This window comes from Temnothorax nylanderi, unplaced genomic scaffold (genome assembly GCF_030848795.1).
Source record: "Temnothorax nylanderi isolate EJ_2023f unplaced genomic scaffold, tnyl_v1.0 TNYL_tig0087_pilon, whole genome shotgun sequence".
Lineage (NCBI taxonomy): Eukaryota > Metazoa > Arthropoda > Insecta > Hymenoptera > Formicidae > Temnothorax > Temnothorax nylanderi.
Genome location: NW_027249149.1, coordinates 160,559 through 182,788, shown reverse-complemented (window position 1 = coordinate 182,788; position 22,230 = coordinate 160,559). Strand labels below are relative to the sequence as shown.

At 40.6% G+C, this 22,230-nt stretch overlaps 1 protein-coding gene and 2 long non-coding RNA genes across 6 annotated transcripts; 2 read left to right on the top strand and 1 right to left on the bottom strand.

Annotated features, from left to right (window-relative positions):
• Positions 1–451: 451 nt before the first annotated feature.
• Positions 452–18,300, bottom strand: Gyg (glycogenin 1). Of its 4 annotated transcripts, XR_011718666.1 has the most exons (10): positions 18,039–18,300; positions 10,336–10,471; positions 9,654–9,828; positions 9,070–9,359; positions 8,815–8,995; positions 6,462–7,406; positions 5,644–5,850; positions 5,342–5,447; positions 4,787–4,862; positions 3,642–3,777 (listed from the first exon to the last, which is right to left on the bottom strand). XR_011718666.1 is itself a non-coding variant. In XM_071710189.1 (9 exons), exons 1-9 carry the CDS (start codon positions 18,043–18,045, stop codon positions 1,955–1,957), a joined length of 3,870 nt encoding a protein of 1,289 aa, XP_071566290.1. In that variant the 5' UTR covers positions 18,046–18,284; the 3' UTR covers positions 452–1,954. The 4 variants fall into 4 exon arrangements, 3 of the variants coding, with proteins under 3 accessions (XP_071566290.1, XP_071566291.1, XP_071566292.1); XM_071710189.1 differs by lacking the exon at positions 4,787–4,862 and having other exon boundaries at positions 452–3,777; positions 18,039–18,284; XM_071710191.1 differs by lacking the exons at positions 3,642–3,777; positions 4,787–4,862 and adding an exon at positions 4,959–5,250.
• Positions 14,810–15,174, top strand: LOC139774765 (uncharacterized). The gene is made up of 2 exons (XR_011718668.1): positions 14,810–14,892; positions 15,039–15,174. It is a non-coding gene; the product is annotated as an uncharacterized lncRNA (long non-coding RNA).
• Positions 18,301–18,314: 14 nt separating the features above from the next.
• On the top strand, positions 18,315–20,938 carry LOC139774764 (uncharacterized). The gene is made up of 2 exons (XR_011718667.1): positions 18,315–18,730; positions 19,097–20,938. It is a non-coding gene; the product is annotated as an uncharacterized lncRNA (long non-coding RNA).
• Positions 20,939–22,230: the final 1,292 nt, after the last annotated feature.

Genomic DNA, 22,230 nt, shown 5'->3' with positions numbered 1-22,230 from the left:
GTGGTAAAATATATCCTAATATATGCAGAATGAGTCGTTGAAGAAGAAGATATTTTTCCTTCCCCTGATAACCGAGAATCCTGATATTTATTTATCCTGCATATTGATTGCTATTTATTTATTAAAGCGTTTTATTCTTGTTGAAATAAATTAACGAAAATTTACATTTTATTTCTTCCTAGTTGGAATTTACACAAGCACGCCTGAAATCACAAAAACTCAATTACCTTCTTCTTCAAAGACTATAATAAAGAAGCGTATATTCTGTGATGTCTTCTTTAGTTAAATATATCCTCAAAACATTTTTTTTTCTTGAAACTTGATGTTTAAATATCCGTTTAGGTCGCGCTATAACAAAACTGAAACTGAAGCTATTATATATGTATCACATTAATATAATTATACATTAATAATTTACCTGTTGACAACTTTCTAATAATAATAATTAATGTTTCTCATTGACGACACGTGTTTTATTGACGATAAGTCTTGTTACAAATCTTACACTGCGTCTTTGGAGTATCTCCTACAACTTATTTCCTGCGAACGGATCGGCAAAGGCTTCTCTTTTCATCATTATTAAAAAGCTTTCAGTTGCGTTATGCTACGTCGCAGCGAGTTGCGTGATGGTTCTTTCGAAAGATCGATACCTACTCGTACTTGAGAAAGAACCGTCCTGACCTGCTTAAATCTAAATTAGAGTAAGAAATTTGTTATTTGTACATAGCATGTGGAAAAGATAAACGTTCTTCTTTTTTTTTTTAGAAATATCAACGAGACAGATTCAGTAAAAATACACACTGTAAAATATAATTTAATATATAATATATCTAATATATAATATATATGAGTATACAAAAAGGTGAGCCGCTCAGTTTTCTCACGTAATATCTCAGTTGCCGTTCTATTGCTTATATTGTTCTCGTTGCGTATAATAAATTAGCTCATTGCTCTCTGTGTCTCTCTCTCTCTCTCTCTCTCTCTCTCTCCTTCTCTCGTTTCCTGATGAAATTACAATAATTGAATCCGTTAGACAAGCGGACCTGCCTTTCATCTGCCGTCTCGCTCGATCGATGCAGACAAAACACACACGCACACACGTGTACACGATGCGTGTGAATAAAACATGGGCCTCTCTCTCTCCCTCGTCGGCGATCTCACAGGTCGGTGCGAGAAACGTCGGACAGCACGGCAACGGCGACACGATCCTGACGCCGCATTCGCGATAAAAACGTGGCTTCGCGCAACAGAATCAATCACAGCTGATGATCTCAGCTCTGGCAGATTCGTCGAAGCGAATAAACATGTATAAAATGCTCGCTCGCAATGAGACATTCGAGCTCGCGTTGCTCGGGCGAGACTCGGGCTCATTAAAATTTCAGGATGCGCGAGACCCTTGGCCCCGAGCAACGTGTTGGCTCGAGGAAACGGTAATTACACGAGTACGATATCTAAGAAGATACAGGCAGGAACAAACCATAGCGGGAGAAGCGAGTACATCGTTAATTAAAAAAAAAAAAAAAAAAAAACAAGAGACAAGTGGAGTAACGCGGCTCGTATGAACACGAATTATTTGTATCGTCGTCGATTAAACTCTCGGTATCGAGGTTCAACGGCGATATAGAAACTCTCGCGAGACATATATTAAAAGTATATAAAAAAAAAAACCATAACAGACTTGCGAGTGTGATCTTCTAACGCATCTTTTAATCCTTCCGAGACAACGTTCGGACTATGCCGCGACAATCTTCTAGAGTGTCTACTACGCTTTGCAGCTGATAAAAGATCGGGGATCTCGCGGGGAATCTTCTTATCTTAAGAAAATCGTAAAAAAAAGAGTATGCGCGAAAATACTTAGGCTTCCGGGAACGCGAAGTCTCAAAAGGATTAAAGTTCTTTTCTCGATGCTCAGCGCGCTATTCGAGACCGTTAATTATTGTCGGCTCGGATTCGGTTACTCCTCCGTCTCGGGCTTCTTGCCGGTCGTTCCCTTCGCGTTCGTTCCGCCCTTCGTCTTCCGCTTGGGCGGAACGGGCGCGTCGACGCCGACGGCGCCGGCCGGCGCCGTAGGCGGTGGTGTCTCCGGCACGCTCGTGTCGGCCTCCAGGGTCTTCGTGCCGGTCTTCTTCGTCGTCTTCACGGTCTTCTTCGCCTTGCTCTGCGAGCCGTCCGCGGCGGTGACCTCCGTCGCGGCTGAGGGCGCCGCCTCGTCGGGCTTCGCTTTCGGTTTCTTCGTCACCTTCTTCACCACCTTCTTCGCCTTCTTGTCCGCGCCCTCCCCGTTGTCGGCGCCGTCCGTCGAGTCGGACTTCTTCAGGCTCTTCTTCGCGTCCGCCTCCTGCGCGCTATCCGCGGACGGACTGGTCGGCGGCGTGGCCTCAGTCACTGTCGGTGTTAATGGCACGTTTGGCGGTTTCACTTCAATGGGTTTTTCCAGCGGCGAACTCGGCTCGCTGATCGGCGACTCCGGAACTTCACTCGGTGATCTCGCTCCTGCCGCTTCCGCTACTTCAGCTTGCTCGGTAGACGGTGTTTCTGTTGCTTCAGCTTGCGCAGCCGCTTCCGCTTGTTTCACGGCCGCTTCCGTTGTCTCGACTTTTGCTTGCTTTGCGGACTTTTCTTCCTTGGCTTCCGTCTTTGTAATCTGCTCCGCCGGCTTCGCTTCTGTTCTCGCAGCCTGTTCCGCTGATTCTTTCCCAGACGATGTTCCTAAGGGCACCACACTGCTACTGATAAATGTCTTTCCTTCAGTAGCAGGCGGTACTTCTGATGGCACGTCTTTGGTAACTAAGTCACTCGCTGATTCCTTGGCCGCCTGAGGAGGAGCATCAGTCTTTTCCGGTAGACCGGGAACTGGAGCCGCGTCTCTCGTGACATCGCCGCGTCTCTCAACTTCGCAAGCTGATCCGTTCAACTGAACGGACTCGAGCGGGGTCAGCGCAGAAGCGATATCCGTGGACTCGTGCACGGCTGTGACCGTCGTAGCAATTGCCTGATCGCTCACGACCACAGCTGCACCCAACACGGACTCCTTGGGCTCAGCCTGGAGAACTGATTCCGCCACCTGAATAGGCACGGGACTCACAGTGGAGATCTCGGAAGCCGCCAACAGCATCTCCGCGTGCCGTTCGCCCGGGTCTATCGTGAGAGGCTGTGTTACGTCGGGCACGGATTCGATTACACGTTTCGCAATGTCTTCTACTGGCGTTGCAAGAGAAGTTATAGCAATGTCCTGCAGACTGATTACGCTAATCGGAGCTGCAGATTGCGTTGCGTCTTGAGCAGTGGAAGCTGGAGTCTTCGGAGTCTCGGTAGGCGCTGGTTCGGTACTACCGATTTGCGTCACCGGCGTAGCTGCTTCTTGCGCAGGTAATTTGCAAACCAAGAGGGATGTTTGCAAATCAGCTTGTTGCGGTTCTTTCGCTTCGAAAAGACTTTCGCTTTGAGGCGCCGCTTTCTGCGTCGTCTGCGGACTTGCGAGCTCGCATTGTTCCGCAGTTGTTCTCGCGGGCAGAGATTCTGCCAGCGGTTGCGGCAGAGGCACTGAAGTATTGATCTCGCATGATTTTACATCCTTTGGCTCCGTTGTCGGTTTCGCACAAGCGTCTCCCGATTGTACCGGCTCGCTGGATACTTTCGTTGCGGCAGCTTCTACTGTGATACTTTTCTCGGAAGGTAACGCGGGTGCTTCCTGCTCGGGGATTTGCGTCGCCGAAAGTTTCTCCTCTTTGGAAACTTCGCATATCAGAGATTGCGTTGGATCTTTGTCCGCTTCAACTAATGAAGAAAAAACGGAAGTGACAGATATAAACGCGATCAAACAAATACATACGTACAGAAAGAACTATTCTAGAAAATTGAGCGAAGAAATCGTGCAAAAATTCTATACGGTGAATAAAGACCGTTTTCTTAAATTAATTTAAATAGAAGTAAAATTATCGATTAATATTGAAAAGATCGCATATTTACATCTCGTAATTTTAAGCAGAATAGGCGATGATTGATGATCACGATGAGAGAAAATCCGATTTCGTTCCAACATATCAAAATGTGCCACGAGTTTGAACAATACAATGTATGCGAGCCGTGAATACGGTCATAAATAATAATATACATTTGCTAAGCATTTTGGAAGACCAAATGTATATGATACCGCATGTGAACTATAAATAACGCTTATGTGCTCGTTGTTAACATAAAGCATATAAAGCATATAATGGACATAGCACAATATTTCGCACATGTAATGCATGACAACTTGTTTGAAGAATGAAGGAAAGCCGATCATGTCGCAGCGGGTTAAAGAAGCAATATTTAATGCAAAATGTTTAATTAGTAAATAAGTATGATTTATAAAAGCGTGCTATTCATACAAAAGCATAACGTAACAATTTTCAAAGTATTCGTATTAGATTGTACCTCACACTTTTTGTTCGCATATACATATACATTTCATTTTATATATCGATTACGTACACAGCTTTAAAAATATGTTGAAAGTGTATACAGTTCACTGATTTAAAGATATAATATTTCTAAAGAATCTTTCTTAAACAAGCTAAAAGAATTTTTAAAGTAAAAAAATTTTATTATAAAGTAAAAAAGGCAATCTTATAGTAACAAAAAAGTAGCTAAAAAGCTTTAAAAAGTACCTAATCTAGCAATAAGATTAACAATACAATAGGTTTTAGATGCATTGTATTGTTTTAAATAATTCTGAAGTAGAATAAAAAAGAAGTAATAATGTCAGAACGTGATGTTTTGTGTGAGTACATAAAATATTTACCCCATTAAAGCAAAACGATAATACAAGACGCAGCAATGCTATGGCGCCAGGATCTGTTAGTTGCTGTCCTCTGTTCCTGTTTCACAAACACTCAAACTAGATCAATTGCATTAACAAGAGTATATACGTTTTGTACTTTTCGCTCGAAATATCGCAACAAATTCGCGTATCCATCTAAGCATATCGTTTTTAATCGTTTCCTCGCTCGACGTCTTCAATTCAAAATTATAAAACTATCACATGCTGTATTAAGTGGAACGAAAAAAACAAACAAAAACGCAAAGCATACTCGAGAAAACAGTTAATGGCTTTGCATTGTGAGCACATTAAATTATTTCAAAAGTATATCTCGCATCTCCTTAATTATTTTGACGATTGGCGAACAGCGCTCGTTGAGTCGAATATCGTGTTGTTATTTCAGTTTCTGCGTGCATGAAATATTCTAATTTATGATATATGGTTACCTGTAATTCAGATTCATAAAAATGCGCTTCAAATATTTTATTACAATTTTCTTTACGATAACGCGATTTCATGTATAAGAGAGCGACGTACCGGCTGGTTTATCCACTTTGACATCTGCAGGTGCGTCAGCAGTCTTTTCTACAGCAGTCTCTTTTGCAGCAGCCTCTATTACAGTAGTCTCCAAAGCAGCGGTATCCTACGAATATTCATCGCGGTATGAATTATTCATTATCAGAATAGTTTTCACCGTTGCTTATGCAACTTTTTTTTTAATCTAGCTGTTTAAAGATGAAAATAACTGTGTCTCTGATGATGTTTTAATTATGACTTTAGCACGGTAATTTCTAAGCTTGCTCATTACATCATAAATATGTTATTCGACATTAAATTACATCTTTAGGCGGAGTTGGTTGCCGTTGCGGCGTGATGGAGAGCGTCTCGCAGATCTTCTTCCATATGTTGTCAAAGCTGTCGCGACCCATGTAGTCGATCTGTCCTTGTTCCCAGCTCTGCTTCCTCATGTGCTCCTCCAGGGCTACTTGCTCGGCGCTCCTCGCTTCGCCCAACGTTATTTGAGCCAGAGCACCAGCGATACCCGCCTGTGTGCAATTAAGAAGAATATTTCTTCATTTCAAACCGCTCGCAACATCAAAGAATCAATTAATGACAAGTACGATAAACACACACGTTTCAAGCAATTTTATCTCTTCTGCATTCCTCAAGACAAATCACGTATACGTACAATACGAAGCTGATGCTACTTACATGGAGACACTTTAAAATAGGGCGCACGTGTTACGAATATGTGGAAGTAATACGGATTAGTACACACAAAGATGAATTGATAAACCGTTACGTTTCCCAGAAAATAAACAGAATTATTTATATTCACAATCGGCCCACTACACAAAATGAAAATTTGTACGTAATAAATAAGTGGCAAACAAAATGATTTGAAATTATGTATCGAACAAATATTCCCAATAAAAGTGCAAGTAATGTCCCAAGCATTGTCGAAATAAGTGAATACACCGATGACATAAAAAGTTGCTTTTACAGCAGTATAATTATAATTATCATAAAGCGTTCATAATCTTTCTTTTTTAGCGAAATAAAGCGGATATATTCTCAGAAACATGTACGGAAGCGTACAGTGATAATATATTCGACTCAAATTTAGAAAAAAAAGGATATGGGAACAATTACTTACATTTGCATTGTCTAGATGTTCCGTTACATTCGGGTCAGATCGCGTGGCTACATTGTGGAGATCTGTACAAGGTGCGGGAGGGGGAGGAAGGAAATCGATTCTCCGCGTGTCCGCTTTATTATTCGCAGCTTTCAACGCCTGCTCGCTATTCTTTTCGTGCTGCGCATGAGACTCATTATGAGAAACAATTTGACTCAGATAATGTACACTTTGATGACTAGCTTGATTATTACCACTGGCGTGGTGTTGCGCGTGACTCTCGTGCCTCACGTCGGCAGGCTGCAATTCTTGAACTGATTGATGCTGATGATGATCATCCGCTTTATTTCTGTGACAATCATGTTGATGAAACTGCTGGTGCTGCTCGCTGTATCGTCTTTGCTCGTTGTAATGTTGCTGCTCGTTATGGTGCCTTTGCTCGTGATGCTGATGTTGCACATAATGATGTCTCTGTTCAGTCCATTGTTCATTATGCTGGTGCTGTTCAACACGATGTTCGCTGTGTTGCTGCCAATTATGAGGTTCAGTGTGCTGTACAGAATGCTCTTGATTGCGATTCTCTCCGGAGTAAGAAGTCGCATGTTCTCGATGTTGATCATACGTTTGAATGGGCGTGTAGGAAGAGTGCTGTTGCTCACAGTAAAATTGTTGATTATGTTGAGTTGCATTGTGGTCACTTTGACGAACAACATTCGCTTCTTCCTCGTATTTAACTCCGCAGTAACAGTTTCCGCCCTTATCACTCGGTGCGCTATTGTCGGTCGAAGGCGGATCGTTTTGCGGGGAGTACCCTTCCCAGGGATCTTTAAATTCGGAGAAATCCGGAATCCGAGAGTTGTAAGTGTTGCCGTTTGTTGCGTCGGAGTAATCGGAGATCTTGGGATAGGGGGGTACATAGGACGGAGGAGCAAATGCGTGCCAAATTGGAGCCAATGTGCTGGTGGCCTATGCAAGCATCATGCCAAAACAGAAAAATGCACACTCGATCGGTTAGTATTGAACTAAGTGTTTGACAGTGTCCATTTTTCTTACAGCGTCATGTTTTCCATATCTGACATTACACGGTAGCAATAATGTAAAATGTTATTCCACCGTAAATAAAATATTTTCTGGTATTATATTAATAGCTTCAAAATGCCACACGAATAACATTCATGCTCGACCCAGCCATTACAGATATTACGAATAATGCAATTAAATGTTATTATATATAGCGGCCGAATTAAATTTTTACACGAGTTACAAGTGTATGAGTTAGAAAGAACAGAGATCAAAGAAAAAAAATAGACACTGGTTTAATACTAGAAAAATCCGTTATACTAATAGCTGCATTATTCGTTTGGTAAATTGTTATGGGATAAAAAGTGCATACATAAATTCTCATTCCATTCGACTAAAAATATAATACTTATATCTATATTTTAGAATCATATTATTCATATATCATGAAATTATATAGATATAAAATTAAATGCAGCTATTAATATGCACTATACAAATATGTACAAAGAAAATTGCAAATCAAGACTATATCTTGAACCCTATAAATCAACCCTGCAAATCAAGACTATATCTTGAACCCTATAAAACACGATTAATAAGGAATTCTTTTTAGAGAATCTTGGGTTCAAAATATATTTGAAGTGCAAAAAAAATTTACACACTTTATATCGTATAAAGATGCAGCGAAAAAAACATAGCTATGATTATATTCTCAAATGCTACCACTTATGATGCAAGCTTCCATACAGCATTGAAAAAAGTCATAAAAAATGCAAGCATTTCGAGAAATTTTAGGTTTGTATAGCTATATTTACAAAAAGATCGCAAACTCAACGCAACTCTGATATTCGCCAGTAAAAATTCTGAAAGATTTGAGATAAAACTGTTTACTGGAAACTCTCAGAATTACATTGTAATTTTTATCGAATATACGACAAAATAAATAAATCTTATTCATTTCACACAAATAATAATACTAAAATATAGAAAATAATCTATTGGAAAACTACAAGCAGTAGAGACGCGTATGTAAGAGTATCTTACCCTCGTCTTGTTTATAATTGAATATAATTGTTCACTGCTTTGCTTATAAAACGAACGCATGAGTATAAGAAAGAGAAATTGCGATATTATTATTTTTTGCAGCCAAATGCATAAGTGTAAAATGAGTAAAAATGCGTTATTCACATATCATTAAAACATGGACAAAAGAAAGATCTCTCTTTATTAGATGTACAAAATTTGGTTTAAAAAAGTAGGTATGCATTTTGAGTGTCAGTTTAGAAGTATCATTCGTCATTTTAGCATATTAAATGCATACTGCGTTAAAACGAATTATTGTTAAACTTACCATCGAGGGCGACAGTTGGGGATGCACTCGCTCGCAGAATATGTTCCACCACAATTGCAACAGCGGTTGCAAATGTGCCGCTCCAGGTGGTGGCTCGACGGTACCGGTCAGGGTATCGAAATACTGTAACCACGGTTTCGTTATGCCGATAAAGTGTATTATTCTCACGTCGTCGCCGAATCTAGGAATGTAAATGAGAATTAGAAAACGGAAAAGGATTTAATCGTGGCGAATCGAAAGAGCGCGAGCGCTTACTGTTTGAATGCGGGAAGGTAGGAGTACGTCGCGGTGGAACACATGTTGTAGATGAACGGTAGATGTTTGGAGATGTCCTTACTGGCCCAGTCGCTGAAGTACATGTTCAATAAGCCTTGATCGCCGCCGTCGAACGAGCCCTTGGCGGCGGCGAACGCGGTGATTGACGCGAACGTTTGTTGAGACGGTCTGAACACAAATACTCCGGAATTAAAGCAGTCAGGCCAGCCGACATCAGGCGCGGCCGATAATTCCTCTCGCTCAAATAACTCATCGCAATTTCGTACGACCTAAAAACATGAAACATATCTACAGTGACGTGATAGTTTCTCGTATAACAGTTTTGATTTTAGCTTGTCTTTCATACTTTTATATATATTATTTTGTTTTACTATTAAATAATATGTAACTCGCTTTTCAAGTGTATTACATCAAAAAATGAATAGTAGTACAGAATTAAAAGCTCGAATATTATAATTCCAATTCCAATTTTAACGTTCGTTTTAGATGTAAAAATAATGTAAAATAAAGAGCACGTAACAAATATATTAATTATAATTTGAATAAAATTTCGGATTACTCACAAGCGTGTCTGCGTCAACAAATACACACTTCTCGTACTGAGTTAGCCTCCAACAGTGCAACTTGGTAAACGTGATGCCCAACTCTGGTCTAGCTAACAAGGCCAGGTTCGCCTCGTCCTTCGAGTCGAGAACATTGACTTCCTGCACCAAGGAGAATACTGCCGCCAATTTTTCCCTGGCGCAAAAAAAAAACACTGATTACACATTGCAATTAAAATCTGATTAATGTCATTGTGTAGAACCGTTTTTGCTCGTTGATTGTCCTACTTATCAATATATTAGGCCTGTTAACTTGACTAATCTTATGAAGTTTGATTCTTTGAGAACCTCTTAATTCCAATAAAAATTACTGATGTTTCAAAATTTAAAAGCTTGGCGGAACAATACGCTGTTACTAATTTAATGCACGATTCTGATCTCACGATGCTGATACATCTTTCATGAGTTTTATTAAATAAAAAATAAACTATAGACGCGAAAACTGATCCCAACAAATTTAAATAATTCTTATAAAAAGAATGTTCGAGTTTTTTGTTGTAATAACACGAATAACAATCTAATCTCGAATAAGTACAAATGCTACGAAAATATTTTCGTCTTTATTTTCCCCAGCACGATTCGGCATGCGTATGACGTGTTGCCCTCCGGTAATCGCTGTATTGAACTTGGGCAAGGACGATACCTCATGGTCGCCGTAACTCCGGGAGTGACCAGGCAGGCCAGGTCGTGCCTGGTGCCGACCCGACGTAGCGAGTGCGCCAGGACCAGCGCTCCCAGGGAGTAGGCATCGTTCGTAGCCAGTGTAACCCATGCATATCCTGAAAGACGAAGAAAGACCCGATAAAACGCTTGATGGGGCATTCGCTTCTATTCGACGCACCCGGGCCGCAATCTATTTTAGATGCTATTAGACGCCGGCGAGGCTGACGTTTAAATCTACGTCGCTGCATCCAGTGGACGTGTCCAGAACACGTGAATATAAATGCGCACGCGATAGAATATTAGTGTCGTCCAAGGGCATCTTGACGAATCTTTAGGTCCGAAAATTCAATACAGACATCTTATTACAACTAAAAATTGTTTTTCCTCTATTATATCTGCCTTCGGCTGGAGACAGTTAAGGAAAAATTTGCTTCTTTATTTCTTCTTTAGTCTCTCGCGTTTGCTGAACATCAAAAACGTCGATTAATTTAGTTCGAATTATGAACGATTAATTTCGTTCAATTAATCTAGAAATTACACGTTTCTTTTTTAAATTTCCACGTGCATTTTACAATAGACACGTAAAGAGCTTGGTTCAGAAGTGGCGAGAAAGAAGTTCAGCGTTGTGACAATGTGTTTTTAACGAAGCGTCGCTAATGAGCTGTAAGTATCTGGTGAGAGTCTCGCGAGACTTAGAAAATAAATGGCACGTATTTTGTATGTAAATATGTTCTTGTGGAATGTCCTTCGATTCAATTCCGAGGCAGCACGAGAAAGACTAATATGTGCGAAGCGAGTTTTGACTTCGCGCGCTGATAAGCGGTAAAGCCGAGTTAATTTCACGGTTAACGCTGACTCCCAAATTAACCGCGATATCTTACGTAAGCGCAATAAAGATAGGCTGTAAAATTATGCCAACGAACTCCGCGAAGTTCAAATGTTATCGCGTATGCCGTATATACATTTTACAAACGTGCACTTTTACAGGCGTCGATACCTCAGATTCATGAAAGAAAAAGAACTGTGTAAACCGCTGCGAAGGGATTGCAACGACGTGAGAAATGTCTATTACTTTTACGAATAACAACCAAAAAATATTACTGTGCTTTGCAATGTTCATAAATCAGAGTGATCGATGTTCAGAACTTTTTATCAAATTCTTGGCGAATGTGAAAAATTGCGTCGCTATACCGGTGTCTGGAATAAATATATCGGTGTCTTCGTAGATACAAAAATTCGGGTGCATCCCCGACGCGTCTTGCCGCGAAAGCGCAGAAGAATGCAAGCAGAGAGACGCCAGACGAAAGGTAAAAGCCGAAAACGAAGGTGACGTTGGCAGCCTCCCAAGTCCGGATATAATTAGAGCTCTCTCGCATCGGTCTCACTTCCTCCTGACGCGACATCAAGAGAGCTTTAATTGTAAGCAATTATTTCTCGCGACATTTATGTTCACGACTGCGTTCCACGGCACAGACATGCTACATGTCCTTAAAAGAAGAAAATTTTCAGTGATCCCTAGTAGATTATCTTTTCAGTGGACAAGTTTTATCAAATAAGATAATCATTGCTTTTCTCTGTAATTTCAAAATAGATTTCTTATACACGGGGGGTCCAAAAGCTCTTGAACTCTTAATAGTCTTTGCTGTAATAAAATTGCCACATTTACCGATTAAATTTTCATATATTCACTTCTACAAATATTTTTGAGTATATTTTATTACTGGAAAAGTAAGTAAATTCTCGCAAATGTGTTTCTGGCTGCGGTTCTACTTAACACTACAAATGCTTCGAAGCATTCCTTTCCTCCTTTCTTTCAGTGAAGAAAGAAGGAAAAGAAGAACGCTTCAAAGAATTTTGTAGCGTCAAATAGACCGCAGCCTTTATGAGGCAGCAGATCTAAAACGACGCCTATATGCAAACAAATGCAAATGCATTGCTTTCGCGCAACTACTCATGCTCGTTACGCAAATCGTTTATTAAACGCATGACAACGGAAGCGGCGTTTAAGTCGCAAAATTCCAACCTTGGGCACGTGCAAAAATTTTTACCTACGCAGTGAAAACTTGGCAGAGCGAGGGAGACGCAGAGGCGTACCTCGTGTTTTTCACAGGCGCAAAATTATCGCGCATTTATTTATAACGTATCCTATTTCTATTTGATATCTATTTGATACTATCCTCAACCGCGCGTGAGCAGACCAGCGGATTTTGGCTGTGCTCTATTTTCCCCCCTGGATAAAACACGTCACCTATTCTTAGGTGGATCTACGACGAGACTCGGCCTCCGGTCCCCCGCGGTCGTCTTTTGCAAAATTGCAAGATACTTGGTGCATATGATTTATAATCTTGTTGCGTGATCTTTTAAACCGTCGCATTTGCGCATTTATTTGAATCGGAATGGAGGATGAGAAAGATGATTACGTTAGAACATTCTGCCTCGGAATCGTACATAATAATTGTATGTATAATTATACTCTTCAAACGTACTAAATTTAACGCAGTCGACTTTCTTACGCGCCGATAAAGACAATAATAAACAAGACGAAAGAATGGCGCCAAGATGTGCTTGGCGGTGCATAACTCATCGGTTCGTTATCGGTTCAAAGTTCGTCGATCGGAAAAAGCTCGCTAGAAATGGACAATATTTGCTATTAAATATCAAGGAGACTGATAATTAGACACACTTGTGACGTAAAATGATGTATCAAGAGATTTATAGTATTATAGATCAAGAAAATATTTTGAATGAAACCTCCGCAAGCATACACTATTAAATATTAAATATTAAAGACTGAAATTCAAATCAATACATCTTGAGTTTTGTTATTTTTAACTACCATGTGTGTGTCGAAATTTATTGCACTGCAAATCCAAGTGTGTTATTTTAGCTAAAGCTCTTCTTACACATTTCTTGCAGTTTTAAATCACGTCATTTTAACAAATAAAAAAAAACATGTAAAAAGAGCTTCAGTCTAATGTGTTATTTTTGGACGTTTATTCGTGTAAACATACTTAGATTTGCAGTGTACTTGTATTTTAACACAAAACAATATTTTAACTCCATTAGTTTAGTTAAATTAACATTGTTTCAATTGAATTAACGACATATTGAGTAGCAGCAGTGGCGACCTATAAGAATGATTAAAAATAATTCAAATTGAATATAATTTTACACTACGAATGTAACAGTATAGATGCGAAGTCCATTTTATCTTAATGAAAATGTCGAATCGGTCTCATTGCAGTGATTTCTAATCGGGACTCGTTCGCAATAATCTCTCGCATCAAGATCTACTCGGTGCTGTTAGCACTGACGCGAATTAGGAATTTGGACAAATAAGGCCCGAGGCACACGATAACCTCGTGAACGAGGAAGACTGTCATCGTATGTACACGTGATTGGGGACGTTCGATCACACCATTAATCCCACATGATATTCACGCGATTCATGCAAAAATCTCCGTGAGTAACGGTAGGGAAGCACGTATCGAGGCCTGGCAAGCGAAGTTCTCCAATATGCTCCCGACTCGGAGATCGTAATAAGATCGCAAGTGGCGTAACGTCATCCTAATGTCGTTACGCCGAAATACGCGTGGGCGAACGCGTTAGAATCCGGAGCGGATAAACGTCGGTGACGGACAATAATGAGTCACGGCGGAGCGCGGAGGGCGAGAGAGGAAGAAGCGGAGAAAGAAGAGGGGCTCAGGACTCGAGGAGGATCGGATTTCTCGCTGCCGATGTTCTCAAGAGCGGAGTCACGTCAAAGCACGATGTTATCTGTTCCCTCTCTCTCTCTCTCTCCGCTCGTTGTTCTCTATATGTTTTCACGCATTTCCGTCACGCCTAATTTAATTGATCGCGCGAGGCATGTTTCGCCCGCCTACCTGTCTCCCACATCTAACAGAAATTAACTTTCGCTATTTGGACAAAGTAACATAAAATATAACGTCGAACAAGAAGAACGTTCAGTTACTGTCAGGTAACACAAATCGACCGAGAAAAGAAGAATTTTAACAAAAGTACTAGTTACAAAAATATTCAAGATTAAAATAGAGAAATAGGGCTCGCGATCGATGAATCGATGAATCTGTGAAGGAAACGAAAATTCTGCGCCAGAATTCTTCCTAATTTTAAAGTGGAGCAATTAGTCTTTTAGCGTGTGTGATTTTGAAGCGGGATAGAGTTAATCTCCGTGCCTCGGGCATGGGGGACGCGGGACGGGGAATATATTTTAGTCCTACACCCGCTATATTTAATGTCGCGAGGGTTGCATCTTCCCTTTGAGAGACGCGGAGGTGAGGCCTTCCACGTATTACATTATGGCGCGAGAATACCCGAAACCCGAGGAGCCAGACTGCCGGCATAGGTTTATATTTATACAAGCCCGCTCTTCCAGCTCTTATAATAGCGAGCCGGTCTCGCATTCTCGTAGCGAAATGCATTCATACGTCTTGCGTTAGGTCAAGCACTCGCGAGCGTCGGAGTTTGAACCTGATAAGATTCCTCATGAGATTTCGCGGCTGGAAATCGCAGCAACGTGGGTGTAGTCCTCGAGCGATTTTCCGCGACGCGGAAACGTGAAAACGCGAAATCTAGTGAAAACCGATCGCCGACAAGAGATATATTCTAAAAAATCTGCAAGTTAATTAAATAATTCCCGTGAATTATTTTATTTATTTCCAGCGTCAGCTGCAGGAGTTAAAAGGTTTGAGAAGCTAAAAGGAAGCAAGTCCGAAATTAACGGCCGCAATCGACTGTATTTATATCCTGTACTAAGAGAAGCGAGAAAATCTACGAATAAAATGGCAAGTTAAAAGTGTGTTTGATCTCATTTCTTCTCCCCCTTTTTTAATTTGAACGCTTGTTTCTTCTTTTAATTTATATGCTAATCGCCAGTCTCGCGCGTATCGTCTGTTCTTACGACGAGAACATTACGAGGAGCACACGCGCCCCGGACTTCTAATGCCGAGAAGACTTCTAAGCCCGAGGCTAAAGTAGACGAGGTCAAGATTGAGATCACATAAAAATAGTATCGCCGATAAGGGTCCAATGAACTTGACAATTAGTTCACTCGTGTGGAGCATCTCACACGTCGTTTCTTTTAAATATACAACTATTTATTTGCAGTGCACATGATTATTCAGAGATGATCATCCGTGCTTTTCGTTAGCAATTTTAAACAAGGGCGATTCATTGAAATCAGAAGATCTCGTTTATTTAAAATAACCTTTTGATCGATAAGCGGGAGCTCTCTTTAGAAAACGCATGGTTTTAAGTAGGGGATCTCTTTTTGATTATATTCTGATAATATCAATAATCTTTGGAACACATCGAAATCCGAAGTATGCGAGGAAGATAATTTTTGGGATACTTTGCTTCGAATTATTTCTTGCATCGGATATTATTTTGCAAATATGTTTCTCGAATCTCATCACATCCAGTAATTTAACAATTATAAATAGCAGATATATAATTATTACAATTATTATATAATTATCATAATTTCTCAAATATTAGTGGTCTGGATCACTACGTGAAAAATAAATATTGTTGCAAATTATTTCTTGCAATGCATCGGATATTATTTTGCAGGTATGTTTCTCTCATCACATCCGGCAATTTAATACATATACAAATCGCAGATTCTCAGATGTTAGTGACCTGGATTTTACGTGGAAAATAAATATTCCCCGCCCATTATCAAGATACAACTGGTGGCGATCGATATAAGTGTCGTTCTCTTATCGCATATAACTCTCAATTACATATGCCGCAATCGATATGCCGTCACGGGACACTCGAGACCGGTGCGACGTGATCGCCTGTATTATTGGTAGTGAGAACAATCGACGCTCGTATCTTCCACGAGATAAAATCGAAAGGTCTCGGCGCGAGATTATCCGAATCATCGGTCTCGCACGACGGCGGAATCTGTTCCGTGCGCGCCGCGAGATTTCCCTGCCCACGTGGACGACGGGATCCGAGGTGAGGTACGTCCCGAAACGAAGCTGCGCCCGCGAAAAAGAAAAACACACGGCGTAACCCTAAATATATCGTCGACGGTGTCGCGAGTGTCGCGACTCGCTCTCCGACGCGATTCTTTCTGGCGCGTATTCGGGCACACCTGCGCGAACAATCCGGCGAGTGACGACGGGCCGGAGCGGCAAAAATCTCGGCCTCGCAGCGTCGAAAGTACGCGGGCGATTCCGCGGAAGAATAAAAATACGGGAGCCCTCGCGCGCGCTCTCGGAGCACGCTTTGGCAAGGCGCCGCCGAGTTTCTCTCCCGCTCGGAGGAGCGGCCAGGAATAAACGTCAGAGATACGTCGCCGGCGACACGACGCTGTTGACTTATCTTGTTTCTCTTATGCGCGAGGAATCCAGCGTTCGAAAAGACAGAGAGAAAAAAGAGAGAGAAGGAGAGAGAGAAGAGCGCGTGGAACGCAGTAAGATCTTTCTCGCGAGCCTCGCCTCTTTTCTTGCTAATTACGCGACCAATTAGCGCGACAGTCTGTGAGAAGATGACGATGGTCTTTTAGGGAGATTGTGTCGCCTCTAAATCGGATGATAATTACTCGATTATTTGTAGATTACTTCAAAGACTTTATACAGAAAGCGCGAAAAATTTACATATGAGGAACTTATATATTCTTATATAATAATATTTCTGACTGAACACGCTGCAATATTTCGGAATCTGAGCCACGCCTCCGTTCTCTTCTATAGTTAGCGGCGATTTCTGTAATTTAACTCCCTCCAGCCGGAGGGCTCAAGCTTTCCTCCCTCTTTCATCCCAATTTCATTCGAAACACATTTAACGGTACTGGATTTTTCGGCTTTTGGGCAAAAAACGATCGCGCACACAATTCTTCCCTGGGAAACGTGAAAATTTTCAAATTTAAACCCGCCGTTCCGCGCGATCGTAATTCCTCGATCGATCTGTGAACAAGTTCACGGCGGTATCGGAACGAGCGGGAAACGACGGAGGGAAAAGCTCGACGCGCGAAGTTGCACGATCGACGCGCCGGTTCGAGAAGTTCGAACAGCTTGAATTGCCGTCGAAAAATTCGACTTTTTGAACCCCGTCCGCAAAAAAAAAAAACGAAAACAATCGAGCCGACGCACCGACGAGCCAGAGGCGGGATTCTGTAACTCCAACGACAATTTCAATATCATTGCGCAGCTTTTTTTCCATATATAATACCTGCGCAACGAGACCAAAACTGTCGTTAAAGAATTATAAGGCCGGTATTTATAGTCAGTTCTTGTATTTAAGACCGTCTTAAGTACGATCTTAAGATATTATGAACCAATCACAGAGCCGTATTAGCATCTTAAGACATTACTTAAGGACGGTCTTCAAATAAGAACCGACTATGAATACCGGCCCTAGAATCATAGAATCCTGCTACAGGTATGTTCGAGTCACACGTGAACGACGATTCCGATCAGCGAACGATGGGATGGATCATGGATCCGTTCCGCCGATACCGGTCGCACCACGAGGGGGAAGAGAGAGGAGGGGAAGGGGGGGAGGACAGGAGATTGAGCTAGTCGAGCGGCACGAAGGTCATCGGGTCAAGACCGGCGAGCGACGTTATCGGCCGGCGAACCGAGCCGAATCGAGCCGCGTGTGTCGGCTGCACCGGAATTCTCGCCCGGAATCGAAGACTCGTGGACTTACCGCCCATGACTGGTGCCGGGGTGAGAGAACTCGAGAGCTGATTCTTCCTCTTCTTCCTCCGTGCGCCGATAGACTACCGGGAGAGACGACGAAACAACGTTCCGTACACACCCACCACCTGCCGGCACTGACCGATGGAACCAGGAACAGTCCGCGTGCACCTCGTCGGCGCCACAACACGAGTGAAGAGAGCGGCGAGTTGGCCGCGCCAGCGAGATACTCCGATTCCCCCTCTCCACGCCCCAGCCCGCCGACTCCCACCGCGCGAACGTTGCGCCGGGAACGGACGGTGCTCCACTTTACCGACGACGGGATCGCAAATTTAAAAACATTTTTATAGGACCGATTTAAATGCCGACCGTGCAACAAAATATTATATTATAAAACATTTTTGTTTTTTTCTAACTAAACTTTTTTGTGCTCTTTACCTCTTTTTTCTCTCATATGTCAATTACATTTTACTTTTAAGAAAGTTGAATATTAGGTCATCCCAATATTAAAGTAAGGGAGATCGGGGCTAGTTGGCGTTGGCGATAGGGGCAGGTAGACTAATCGTTAATAACTTGGCACGGATGCGCGCTAGCTCGCGCCAAAATTTACTATAGAAACAAGTATTCCTCCTTCTTCAACTGTACTAGACGCCCACAGTCGCATGTTATAGAGTTATACGAGTTTATCGAAAAATTGTCTACGTAAGTAAATACTTTTTATCGGAGATGTTTTTGTTTTTACGCTTTATGTAGTTACAAAAGAATAAGTGTCACAGCACTATTTTAGAGTCTTGTTTATTAGACAAGAGATTGAGACTAGTTTTATTGAGATCCATAAATATTTAAAGGTTAGATGAAGAACTCACAAATAAAAATAGTCGTTCGGGGCTCGTTGGCTAACCATATTTGGGGTTAGTTGACTAGTCAACCAACGATTATATTGGATCTGTTTCTCTTAGCTGCACTGGCTAAACTGTTCAGCCAGTTAAAAGGAACAGATCCGTATTTTTTTATACTTTAACTTTTTTATTACTAAATAGTAAGTTTAAGCAGTAACTTATTTTCTAGAATAATGAGGACGTACAAGAGAAAATCAGAAAGAGCTAAAACATGCAGAGACGTCATGGAAAAAGCATGTCGTGAGATAATTTTTAACAAGAAAGGTATTACTGCAGCCGCTCAAGAGTACGATATACCTTATAGAACTTTATATAGATACGTTGCTAAAATGCGAAATAAAATTCAAGAAAATCCAGACATCACGAAGTCAGAGTTACTTTTGAACAGTGTTGGATACAAAAAAAGTAGACAAATTTTTACCGACGAGGAAGAAAACGCTCTAGCTGCTTATATAAAAACAGTTGCTGATATTAATTGGATGACCCCTTATAAAACAAGAAAATTTGCATATGAGTTTGCCATAAGAAACAATAAAGAGATACCTGATTCATGGAAAACGAAAGAAATTGCTGGACAAGACTGGCTGGAACAGTTTCTTAAACGCAAAACTATAACATTGTCAATTAGGTCACCACAAGCTAAAAGTCTCTCCAGAACCACATCTTTCGACAGAAATAATGTAAATTTGTTTTTTAACAACTTAAAAACTGTATATAACCACTTACATCTTGGCCCTGAAGACATATGGAATGTCGATGAGACTGGGTTTACGACTGATGTTCACGTACCTAATAGAATAATTGCACGACGTGACAGGAGACGATCGGGAAAAATTACTTCTGATGAAAGAGAAACATTGGTCACGGTTGCAATTGCAGTTTCAGCACTCGGAAATACAATTCCACCGTTTTTTATGTTTCCACGAGAAAATTATAAAGATAAATTTGTTCAAAGTGGACCTATGGGATCATCTGGTGATGCCAACAAATCAGGTTGGATGAAGGAAGAAAACTTTATTAAATTCGCAAGGCATTTCGTTCGATACGCGAGGCCATTCAAAGAAAGACCCGTTCTTCTGTTGTTAGACAACCGTGATTTATCTGTTGAAGTACTTGACTACTTTGAGAATAACGGCGTAACTGTCTTGTCTTTCCCTCCTCACTCTAGCCACAAGCTCCAACCACTTGATAGATCTGTTTATGGTCCTTTGAAAAAGTACTACAACACGGCAGCCGATAATTGGCTAGCTTGTCATCCTGGAAAAACTATAAGTATTTACGACATTCCGGAATTAATTAAAACTTCACTTCCATTGGCGACAAGCAGTGAGAATGTACAATCTGGATTCAGAGTTACTGGAATTTATCCTTTGAACGAAAATATTTTCCCAGAATCTTCTGGGTTTTCTGGAGCTTATGTGACAGACAGACCAGTCCCAGTCACTGACAGCAGTCACATCAATGAAAAATCATCTGCTTCAGAAACTAATAAAAATGCTATTCAAATAAGGTCTACCTCTAATACAAACAGGAATGATTCGTTGCCTTTAAGTGAATCAACTAATCAACCGTCTCTCTCAACTTCTTTTTTGCCAGAACACATATACGACCACTTCCTAACCCAAGTAGAACAAAGAATGATGTAATTTTGACGTCATATTGACTAAAAAGTGACGTAAATTACTGTGATGTTTTTGTTTCTAATGTAGAGATCAGAATTTTTATTTTGTTTTTAGAAAGATGATTTTATGTTTTGTTTAATGAAAACTTATTTTAGATCAATAATATATCAAAAATTACTATATTGTTTTAAATTTAATTTTAAAAAATCTTAAGCTTCTTTGTAATAATTTGGAGATTTAATTTTTTAAAATTTTCTATTACATAATTTTCTGTTATTTTTCCAAAGTTAGTTTTACCAAAGAGATACCAGTGTCTCATGGTATTAATATAATGATTATCTTATCAAAAATAATTAATAAATTTATAATAAAACAACTATCCTATATAATATTGTTCTGTTTTATTACCGCTGGATTAAGCTGCCAATAACATTTAACCCAACCGATCACATATCTATCCGTCAACTTGCCCCATATTATAGATGTTAATCAACTAACTTCGATTATGGCGTTAATTGGCCAGCGTGAAAGGTATATACGGAAAATATTTAAATGCATTAATTATTATCATCAATTTAAGCTAACTTTAAAAATTCATTCTGATAGCCAAATGTATAGGTATTACCGTAGACAGGAAACAACACAATGACATTTATTTTATGTATTTTATTAAAAATTAAACACTGAAAAACTGGCCAACTCGCCCCGGTCTTCCCTAATGTGTTGTTTTTAGATATATTTTTGAAATAAAACAAAAAATTGGATATTTTAAATTTTTATCAAAAATATATTCTCCATTATTATTTAAAACTTCTTTTCACCTTAATCTTAAATTTTCAGTTTTCTCGCGATAAAAGTTTCTCGGTTTTGAGCTAAAGAATAAATCGGGCTCTCTTTTACACATTATTTATAAGATAATCCGATATAATAAAAAACTACAAAGAACGGAGTTGTCATCTGGTGTTACAGCGGCTTCTGAAGGCTTTTACCAAAAGTAAATTAGAAAATTAGAGGGAAAGAATAAGCTCGGGCGGCTCGTGAAGGCGAATAACGCGAGGAGATACCGACAGTCACTGTAGATGATCTCGTGACGCGCGCGAGTCAATTAATTGATAAACTGAATAAAATTAATTCTCCGTTGGTTACACGAATTACAGCAAAATTCTTATCAGCTCGTGAGCGGACGTAGTATTACGTCAACGGTCTCCGAACGTTGAAAAAAAAACAAGCGACGTTATATACGTGTCGCGACACCCAGTGATTGAAAAGCAACTGTTACATCACTGACCTGATAATTGAATCGTAAAATTGAACACGCTCGCGTCCAGCGCTGAATGCACGAGATACGACGAACGCGTATTCACAGACTCACTCATTCATCATATTCAGTTAAAAATTATTATTCGTTTAGATACGCGACGCAGAAACCGGTAAGAAAAATATTAGCGGCATGCCGGGCAGTTTGCCGGCAGATTCAACAAGATATCGCGGCAGATTTGAGCGCCAAACGACATAATCTGACAGCAGATTGTCAGGCAGAAATCAAGCGAAATCTGCCCTTTCTCTCTCTCTCTCTCTCTCTCTCTCTCTCTCTCCCTCTCTCTCCGTAATCAGATGACATATTTCACATTCCACTTTCATTCCGTCAATCTGCCGTCACATTCCGTCGGCAGAGATTCTA

Bases quoted from the DNA above. Each gene is read 5' to 3' on its own strand.
- Gyg (XM_071710189.1), bottom strand. The intron at 5,851-6,461 runs GTAAGTAATTGT...AATTGCACACAG, and splicing joins AACATCTAGACAATGCAAAT to GCGGGTATCGCTGGTGCTCT. The intron at 3,778-5,341 runs GTACGTCGCTCT...TTTCTTCATTAG, and splicing joins CAAAGTGGATAAACCAGCCG to TTGAAGCGGACAAAGATCCA.